General features: G+C 35.9%; 1 protein-coding gene across 1 annotated transcript in view; it reads left to right on the top strand.

Moving 5' to 3' along the window:
* The window catches only part of LOC103200703 (cytoskeleton-associated protein 2-like), a 15,185-nt gene extending 5,209 nt beyond the window's left edge, over nt 1-9,976 (top strand). Inside the window, exons 4-7 of the mRNA XM_007945253.2 lie at nt 1,707-1,877; nt 3,929-3,995; nt 8,999-9,254; nt 9,721-9,976. Of these exons, the coding sequence (XP_007943444.2) occupies nt 1,707-1,877; nt 3,929-3,995; nt 8,999-9,254; nt 9,721-9,976 (750 nt within the window). The remainder of the gene's footprint in view (nt 1-1,706; nt 1,878-3,928; nt 3,996-8,998; nt 9,255-9,720) is intronic.
* The last annotated feature ends 674 nt before the right edge of the window (nt 9,977-10,650 follow it).

Genomic DNA, 10,650 nt, shown 5'->3' with positions numbered 1-10,650 from the left:
AATTGTGGTGCTGGCGAAGAATGCTGAAAGTACCATGGACTGCTAAAAGAACTAACAGATCTGTCCTGGAAGAAGTGCACCCGAAATGCTCCTTGGAAGTAAGAATGGCCAGACTTCGTCTCACCTATTTTGGTTATGTTGTCAAAAGGGATCATTCCTTGGAGAAAGATGTCATGCTTGGTAGGGTAGAGGGTCGACGAAAGAGCGGGAGGCCTTCAATGAGATGGATTGATACGGTGGCTGCAATGATGGGCTCAAGTATAGCAGGGATTGTGGGGCTGGCTCGGGATCGGGCAGTGTTTCGTTCTGCTGTGCATGGGGTCGCTATGAGTTGGAAACGACTTGATGGCACCTAACAACAACGGCTAATGATCATGAACATTTCTTCATGTGTTTGTTGGTGCCTCAATACCCTCTTTTGTGAAGTGTCTATCTATTCATGTCTTCTGCCCATTTTTTAATGAGATTATTTGTCTTTTTGTTGTTGAGGAGTTGGAGTTTTCCAATTCCTTATATAGAGATAATTTTTAAGAGATAATTTTAGAGATAAGTCCCTTGTCAGATATGTCATTGTTGAATTTTTTTTCCTGATCGGTAAGTTCTCTTTTGGAGAAGTCTTTTGAAGCACATAAAAATTTAATTTTTAGAAGGTCTCATTCATCTAGCTTATCTTCTGGTGTTTGTGTATTTTGGGTAATACTTGACAGTCTATTTATGCCATAAATGAGGTCCCCTGAACTGCCCCTAGTTTTTCCTTGAACTTTATAGTTTTAGGTTTCATGTTTAATCTTTGATCCATCTGGAGTTAGTTTTTGTGTATGATGTGAGGTACGGATCTTGTTTCATTTTTCTGCAAATGGATATCTAGTTTTGCCAGCACCATTTGTTAAAGAGACTTATATGTTCTACTTTTTAAGTAAGGAGCCCTGGTGGTGCAAGGGTTAAGCACTCAGCTGCTAATGGAAAGGTTGATGGTTTGAACCTACCCAGTGGCTCCACAGGAGACAGACTTGGTAATCTGCTTTTGTAAAAGATTATAGCCAAGAAAACCCTATGCAATTGTCTGTCACATGGGGTCTCTCTGCATCGAAATTAACTGATAGCACCTAACAACCATAACTTTTAAGGTATATATAATATCTATTATTACATGTAAACCATTTCAGATTCATTTTAACTTTAATGTCAACAGTTTACAAAGAAAATTTTAAAAAAAATCCTACATACTAAAAGTTATGGTTAAAAAAAATAATAATAACCAATCTCACTCCCATCAAGTTGATTCAACTCATATCGACCCTTCCTTGGGTTTCCAAGGCAGTATCTCTATGGAAGTAGATTGCCCAGGCTTGCTTCTGAGGAGTGGCTCTGGTGGGTTTGAACCATGAGCCTTTGGCACTACACCACCAGAGCTCCCAAAGTTATGTTAGTTGCAAAAATTCTAAATAAAATCTCATCATATAAGGATAAACATTAAGGCCAAGTAAAGTGTTAGTCATTTTTTACTAACACATCTCTTAAACTAGTATTTTGTTTTCTGCTCATGAGTAATGTTTCTTGCTAGCCATTCAAATTAAGTTTGGAGTAAGGATGATGATAATAACGAATGCTTTTATAGCAAATTTTTCTATATCATTGATCTTGATTATAGAATGTTATAATTTATAGGCTAAAAATATCACACACTTTATTTCTCACTCTTTTAGGGATGCCCAAAAGAAGAAATATTGGTCACACTGAATGATCTGATTAAAAATATTCCAGATGCCACAAAACTCGTTAAGTACTGGATCTGCCTTGCACGTCTTGAACCAATCACAAGTCCTATTGAAAATATTATTGCCATCTATGAGAAGGCCATCTTGGCAGGGGCTCAGGTGAGATTAAAACTTTCTCATCTTTAATACAAGATAAATAGTTCAGAGTTGTTTTGGAACACATCACAATGCAACTTGGTAAAACTGTGGTTATATATGTAGTATAATGGAAAGCTATTTCTTAGCCTTCTAAAACTTTTCCTATATACTAAAATTCACTGCCATCAAGTTGAATCTGACTCATAGTGACCCTCTAGGGCAAAGTAGAACTGTCCGTAGGGCTGTAAATCTTTACAGAAAGAGACTGCCTCATCTTTTTCCTGCAATGCAGCTAGTGTATTCAAACCACTTGGTGCTAACTACTTTTGGTTAGTAGCTGAGTGCTTTTACCACTACACCACTAGAGCTCCTTTGCTGTGTTCTGTTGTTGTTATGTGCTGTCGAGTCAGACACGACTCATAGCAACCCCTCCTTGGGTTTCCGAGGCAATAGCACTATGGAAGTAGATTGCCCTATCTTCCTTCCGAGGAGTTGGCTGGTGGGTTTGAACCGCCAGCCTTCTGGTTAGCAGTCAAGTGCTTTAGGCACTATGCTACCAAAGCTCCCTTGCTGTGTTCTAGAGATAGTTAAACCTTAGAAAATGGATATAAGCTGAAATGTAAATTTAATAAAACTTGCTCTGAGAAATGTTTCAGGGCATTGTGTCATTTTGTGTGTTTTCTAGTTGGGAAATTTGGGAAACTCAATTTTAATATTAAAATTACTGAATATAAAGCAGAGTTAAATTAACTTTTAAAATATTGTTGCATTCTAATGGTTTTGTGGGAGAACTTTCCTTCACTTTAGGAGTACTATTGAGCCCTGCACTCAACTGTATGGACAGTATGTTCCTTCCTACCCACATAAAGAAGATGGCAGTAAACTGGTTTCTCTCACGTTATTATATTCATAGTGATTTGATATCATAATCTCTCCCTTTTTCTTACTTTGTTGGTATAAAAACCCTTTGTATAGAACCAATCATATTCAGAGGTGGTTTTTGTTTTTATGGACAAATGGTTTAGTTTAGAGCCAAGTTTAGAAATAAGTTTATATTTCCTTTTGACTAAGTTTCTCAAATGTGTTGTGTCTCTAAACTTTATAGAGATTTTTTTTTTTTGGCCTTTCCATAAGAAAAATCTATTCATTGTGGTCTCAGCAAAGTCAAGAAATGCTGTTTGAGTCAAAACTTAGATAGTCAGCATATTCTCTCAATGGCTATTAGGTATAAAATACTTTGTAGAAGGGTAATTATATTTAACAGAAATTCTACCTAATGGAGTATCAGATCCTATTACACTGGACCAGAAAGGACATTACTTAAGGCCGTGTATGGCTGTATAGCTCAAATGCCTAATTGGTGTGAAGGCTACACTTAAGAAGCAGGAGTATAAAAAGAAAAATGTGACACCAGAGCAGAAATGGGAAAACAAGGATCAAAATTAGCTAAGGACATTGAAAGCAGGATGAGTGAGAAGTTCAGGAACTATAACTGCCCTTTTTATAATATCTTGTATTATATGTATATGTTGTATTAACTGGCATGGTGGCTCAAAGGCACATAGTAAATGTTTATATGTGGCATATATTGGACACTTGGTAAATATTGGAAGGAATAAATATTGGAGTGGTCAATCTTAAGCTTTTCAGGGATGTATTTAAAAACATGTGAAGCAAAGATATAACCATGGAGTTAGATTTACATGTAGGAGCTCTTTTACTGCTCTAGTAAGTAGTAATAGTGTTTGTTTGCTACTTGTTCCTTAATTTTGTTCTCATCAGGTAAGCAAGTTACCAAAGGCTTAAGAAAAATTAAGGAGGAAATGTTTTTTAACTTGATGAACTCTGTCCTTTAAATTCATTTTGTAGACTATAAATAGGAAAAGACAGCCATTTTTCCATTTTTGTGAGAAAATCAGTTGTTCTTAGACATTGGTTTAAAAGACCACTGCCTTATTTTAAAGTAATGAAATCTTAATTACTATAGTTTCAATATTTTTAACTTGAACAACCTAGTTAATGACTGAGAATATAAAGATTATGAGTTTGCTTTCTTCATTAAAAAAATTAAGCCTATTGAAGAGATGCGACATGCAGTTGCAGATATTCTAACAATGAAGAGTCAAGAAAAAAATTTTGGTAAGTTTTCTTCGATTTCCTTTAAGAGACTTGTGATTTTCTTAAATTTCTTTGTTGAATTACTTTTTCCTTTTATCTTTTTTACTTTTAAAATATGTAGGTACTTGTTTTGACCTACCTGATTCAGTGATATATGTAGTATAAAGGATTTTTAATTAGGCAATGTGGTTCAAAACCCAAATTTGTCATTGAGTGTGTGTGAGTTACTTTGCCTTTCTAGGCCTTATTTCCTGTGTGAAAAATTAAGCAGTTTGACTAGATGATCTCTAAAGATGTTTTACCTACTAATTTAATAGCTATGTGTATTAACTGTGTTCTAAGCTGTGGAACTCATTCAAGAATTTGTTTTGCTAGTGATAGTAGATAGAGACAAGATGTGAGATTCATTAGCTGTCGGGTACATAAGATGTAACCATGTTTTAGAACCTGATATAGGATGTGCCAATTACTATGATGTTTGGCAAGAAATTTAATGCCTTACTTATCTGTAAAATGGGGATAATGTTAGTATCTTCCTCAATATTGTTGGGATCACTGAATGAAATAATGTATATAAAGAAACCAGAAAAAAAAAAAGTACCACAATCTGTAGCACATAGTAAGTTCAGACTTTAGCCATTATTAATATTAGTCAGCTTAGGTGGGGTAAGAAATTAATAAATATAAATGTAATTTGTTTTCTTGTTTAGAGTTCTTTCCAGTGTATCCTATAACACTATATGTCACTCAGTAAATATTTGAGTACCTGTTTTGTACTGTCTTCACTTACATGTGATTTTAATTTTAACAAGAGCCATACAGTTGGAGTTCTTTAAGGCTCCTGCTATATGTTGCCAAATACCTTTCCCAAGTAGTTACAGTAGTTTTTCTAGTATAGAAAATGAATTTAAAATACAAGATATAAGTCAAGGAGTAAAATTTACATAAAATTAAAGATCATACTGAAATTCTAAATTTTATGTTTTTGGTTACATGTAAAGCAAAACCAAAAAAAAACCCAGCTCATTGAGTTCACTATGCTGATGGTTATGTGTGAGTATATGCTTCTACTGTCATGTTTGGTTGAATAGAATATTTCATTTATAGGCTGTTAATATGCACAGAGGGACATATAGCAGATGTATATGATCTTATTGTACTAGTAATATTTAATGAAGGAGCTTGAGAAGAAATGGTCAGCAAAGTTAGAGGAAAATGAGGAAAGACTAGTTACCAAAATCAATAGTAGGCAAAAGAGTTAGAAATAACCTGATTTTGTCTCTTAAGTGCTTAAGAGCACAATGGAAATAAGACTTCCATTAACAGCGGCCTTCATCATAATTTCACTGGCTCTAGAGATAGGTGGAAAGAAAACCAGCATTTAAATTTAACTCAAGGGTTCTGTTGTTCCGCAATTGAATCCTTGCTAGAAAATTGATTGTTACATTAGATGGGAAAAAATGATTATCTATAAAATTTAGGCTTTCTGAATTATATAGTTACATAAATTCCAAATACAAAGCCAATAGTACAAAACAAAATTACAAAAAGTAATCTGCCTCAGAAACCCAAGGAGGGGTCGCTATGAGTCGGGGCCGACTCGACGGCAAACAACAACAACAACAAGAGAACATTACTGGGAAATATACAATACTCACCTGGGTGTCTCTCACGTACTTCAAAAACCCAGCATATCCAAAATTGAGCATACCATTTTTCTCTAATTCTAATCATTGTGGTTCACTGTCCCAGTATATGCTATCCAGTTGTCCAAGCCAGAAATCTTGGGGTTATTCTTTGACTCCCTCTTTCTCACCTTCTACCCCTTTTTTCTAAGACCAGTCAGGGTAACTTCCTACCTCTTAAAATCCATCTGCTTCTCTCCATTCTTACTCCTATGATTATGGTCAGAATCACCTGAACTCTTACCTGGACAACAGCAATGGTCTCCTAACTGGTTTCTTGCCTCTCTACTCTTGTTCCATTCCAATTCATTCTTTTTTCTTTTATTATTATTATTTTTTTTTTATTAGGATTTGGGTGAAGATTTACAGAGTAAATTCACTTTTCATACAGCAGTTCACATATACTTTGTCTCATGTCATTGACCAAAATTTACAATGCAGCAGCTCCCCTCCCACTTCCTCCTCATAGTTACCTCCTCCCAGTGTCCATCCCTTCATACTCTTCTGCACCCTGAGCTATCTCCCTGTGCATAAGCAGCCCTTCCTTCTCCCATGATTGTTCTCTCCAGGGCGTGTGTCTACTTGAGGTAAATGTTTAACTCACATGCCTGTACTTTGTTTGGCTGGAAACCACAGTTGTGGGTTCAATTCCAGACCTGAAGGGCAGCTAGGGGCCATAGTCTCAGTGGTTACACCAGGCTCCATTGGACCAGCAAACCTGGTCCCCACCTTCTTTTTTTTTTTTTGCCTCCAAATGATTTTGAGTTTTGTACCACATTGTTCTCCCTCTTTATGCAGGATCTCCTACATCCCTTCCAAGTGGATGGCAGTGGTAGCTGGGCACCATCTAGTTCTTCTGGTCTCATAGTTGTATAGGTTGCAGATCGGTTGGTGTACCAGTCACTAGGACTGATTGTTTCCATTAATTTTGGTTTTCTTCTTTTTTCTTGACGAGGAGAGACCCGTTGTTGCATCTAGATGGCAGCTTCCTAGCTTTTAAGGTCCCAGTCGCTACTCGCCAAAGTAGTAGGTGGAACAATGTTTTGTATAGTATGTTATGCCAATTGAGTTTGATGTCCCCTGCGACTATGGTCCCAAGCCCGCAGGATCAACTACTCGGTCCCTCTGGGTAGCTGGCTGTGACCAAGTAATGACCATAACCTTGCCCCTTGTCAGCTCTACTATACACCTGGGAATTCTGATCATTCACATGAACTTATAGGCCCATTGTCTGCCAACCCTGTATATGATCTTGGGTACACTCTCCATTTAGACTTACCTAATTATTTAGCTTGTTCACCCATCTATCCATCCCTATACCCATGTTTGCTTTCACTGACAACTCAGTATTGTATATGCAAAGGGGTTCATATTTGTTGTTTGTACTGCCCATGTAACTCTCTCTGTCTTTCTCATCCTCAATGCTGCCATATTGGTCACTCACATTTGGTACATTGCCTTTCTCTTCACTCAAATCAATATTTATCTCTATCTATCTAAGCATTCCCTCCCCTTCTCCAATTCATTCTTAATAGTATAACCCAAAAGCCCTGTCACTTGTTTGTTTAAATTCTGAGTCCAGCCTCTTCTCTCACTCTCTCTTTTTCTCACACCCCTAGATTACGTTATTATTTTTGTATTTTTTATTTGCTACAAGGGGCCATATTACCTCTTACCTTCCATTCTCACCAAGCCAGTCTTCTACTCTTTTTTTAATCCAACTCCTACTTATTCTTTAAACTTAAGTTCAAATGTCACTTCTTTGGGGTTACCTTCCTTGATAACCCACCTCTCTTGCCATAAACCCAACTGTTTGAACCACCAGCCTTCTGGTTAGCAGTCAAGTGCCTTAGGCACTATGCTACCAGAGCTCCTAAAAAAATTAAAAATTAAAAATAATAAAAATAAAATTCCTACTTCTTCTTTAAACTTAAGTTCAAATGTCGCTTCTTTGGGGTTACCTTCCTTGATAACTCACCTCTCTTGCCATAAACCCAACTAAGTTTGACACACCTCTTTTGTGCACTTTGTCTTTCTTCCTTTTGAACTATAAACTCAGTGGTCAGGACAATGTCTGATCTTCCTCACCATGGTATCCCCAGTACTAATGCAATGCCTGTCATATATTAAGCACTTGAATATTTGTTGAATTAATGAATTCCCTCTCTCCCTACTTCAGCTTCTGCTCATTAAAATAATAGTAATCAGTTATCATGCAACTGAAATGTCTCTTGGTAAAAGCTCTAATAATTTCCTAATAATCAAATCCAGAGGTCTTTCAGCTCAGTGGATTTGCCAGAATGTTCCACAATTATTTCAAACCTAACATGCTTTATTTTGAATTCTTTATCTTTCCTCACTATTTCCTTTTCCATTATCCCTTCCCTCCAAACAGGGGTTGGGAAAACAGAAAAGGAAATACCCCTGTTCTGGTATTAAAGTCAAGAGATTTTGTAAGGTATGCCCCTAATATACATGCTTATTCATTCAGACACACATATATGGTCATTTGTTCATTAAATTCTGGCCGTTCTATTTCAGATACATCCCTCAAATTGGGTTTTCCTTCCCATCTCCACTTTTACCACATTGCTTAGGCTATTACAATAGTTTTGTCTTCTTATCATCACAAATCATTAGTTTTCATTTGCTGCCATTCTAGACCTTCCTTTAACAATGATCATACCTAATTTTATCTCTCTTTTTTCACTGATTTTTCTGATCATACTTCTTACATATAAAATGCATTATAATCTAGCCCCAGCCTACCTATTGAGCTTACCACCTCCTCCCCACAAACCCATCGTGCACCTTACCCTGTATTCTGAGCACAGGAGCCCTGTAATTTTGTCTTAATATATCATTTCCTTTAATGCTTCATACCAGGCTTATTCTCTCTGGCCTTGTCAAGTACTTGTTTTTCAATACCCAGCCTAAATAACACTTGTGAAGCCTTCCCTGGCTATCTCCTTTTCCCACAAAGAAAAGTGGTTGTTGCTTTTTAGGATTCCATAGCCCTTTGTTCTTACCTCAACTATAGCACTATCATATTCATAATTAATTATTTTCAAATGTGTCTCTTCAGCAAATGTGAGCTTCTCAAGAACTGGGATGATTTCATTCTTATGTTTGTATCCACAATCCCTGACACATAGGAGATGCTCAGTAAATTAATTATTGAGTAGTTGGCAGCAGTGTTTGCTTAGGAAAAGTAATAATAGTTAAGAGATGGCAGTTATTTTGTTTTGAAAATCTGGTCAATTTTGACTAACTTAAATGTCTTCTGATTTTATTCTTAAAATATGGCCAAAGCTTAATCTATAAATGTATTTTGTGTAGGAGAAAATATGGCAGATGGTTGTGCAACCAAGGAGCATATCCAAGAAGTTAACATTGAAGAAACAGGTGTTAATCTAGAGCCAGGAAAACCGAAAATGGAAAGTAAACATCAGAAAAGTATGATACTGCAGGATTCTGAAAAAGAGCAAGAAGACAAGACACAAGATCCAGCCAATGATGTTAAAACTCCTGATAAAGAAACCAGGGAGAGTTGCTTGATTAAATATAATGTATCTACTACACCATACTTGCAAAGGTAAACTTTTATAATGTAATGTGCTATGACTTATTTTTATGCTCTTAGATAATAATGTCGTATTTTGATAATAGAAAGGTTTTGAAACACATGGAATGCGATAGGGATGTTTCACCTTTTAAATACTGTATTTACTTTGCTTTTCTGTAAATAGTGCCATTTTGATAAAACTTCATACCATTTTACTTTAACTTCTTACTGTGTTGCCAATATCAGCAGGTTTGAATTGAACAATTAACCAATTTTACAGATAATTTGATTTCTAATGTGTAGAAGTAGAGAAAAGAGTAAGTTCCTCACTTCCCAAGATCTTGCAGTACCTCTCTCTCTATAGACAACCAATCAAATAGTTGTAATGTACAAAATACAGAACGATAAATAGCATAAAAGTACAGAGCAGAAGTGTTCACACATGTTTTTAAACTTTGGAATTAATTTTATGTCTGTTTTTTGTTTTCTTGTCCAGTGCCAAAAAGAAGATTCATTTTGATGAAACAAATTCTCTATTTAAAGAGCTCAAGTTTCTAACACCAGTGAGACGTTCCCGACGTCTTCAGGATAAAACTTCTAAATTGCCAGATATGTTAAAAGACCATTATCCTTGTGTATCTTCATTAGAACAGTTAACAGAATTGGAAAGTGAAACTGATGCTTTTGTGTGCCGTCCTAATGCAGCACTGTGCCGGATGTACTCAGAAATTGAAACAATAGAGGAGAAATAAAGCTGTGATAAGGAATGGGGTTTTTATTATTCCTGGAGTTTTTTCTTTTTCTTTCCTTTTTTTTTTTTTTTTTTGTGGCTTTGCATTTCTCTGAGGTTTGGGGTTGGCCAATGACCTGAATATTGTATGTGTTCATGGCAGTGAGCTCCTTTACTAATTTTCATGTAATAGTGGGAATTGTATTTTATGCGTCAAAACCTGTCAATCTTAATAGAGACCAAGTTTTTCTTGAAGACAGATATAAAGTGTGTCAACTAGTTGTTCCTTGAGCATCCAAAAGTTTAATCATAATGTTAGCTTTTTCACTTTCCTCAAGGAGTTCAAAATTACAGACACATTATAAGTCATTAAGTGTAACTTCAGTAATGCTGCATCATTAGAAAATGAAGTGTTCTAGATAAAATTTATGGTTTTGCATAGATAACGTTTTTAAAATTTATGATATACCATCCTGCCTTTAAACAGAATACTTAGTTTTATTTTGCCTTTCTTTGCTGATTCTGGATGGATATGAAAGTCAACAGCTATATAATGTGTAGAGAGCCTCCCTCCATATATTTAGACACATAAGAAAGCTTGTTTTTTCCACAAGACTCTTGTTACCCAGACTGCTTGCCCTCTATGACCCTTGGACTGCCTGTGGTTCTTCACTGCCTTTTTTCTTTGATACCAGT

This window comes from Orycteropus afer, unplaced genomic scaffold, assembly GCF_000298275.1.
Source record: "Orycteropus afer afer isolate SDZICR_OR568_19922 unplaced genomic scaffold, OryAfe1.0 scaffold00134, whole genome shotgun sequence".
NCBI lineage: Eukaryota > Metazoa > Chordata > Mammalia > Tubulidentata > Orycteropodidae > Orycteropus > Orycteropus afer.
Note: the sequence above shows the minus strand (reverse complement) of the source record. Positions and strands in the feature narration are given on the sequence as shown.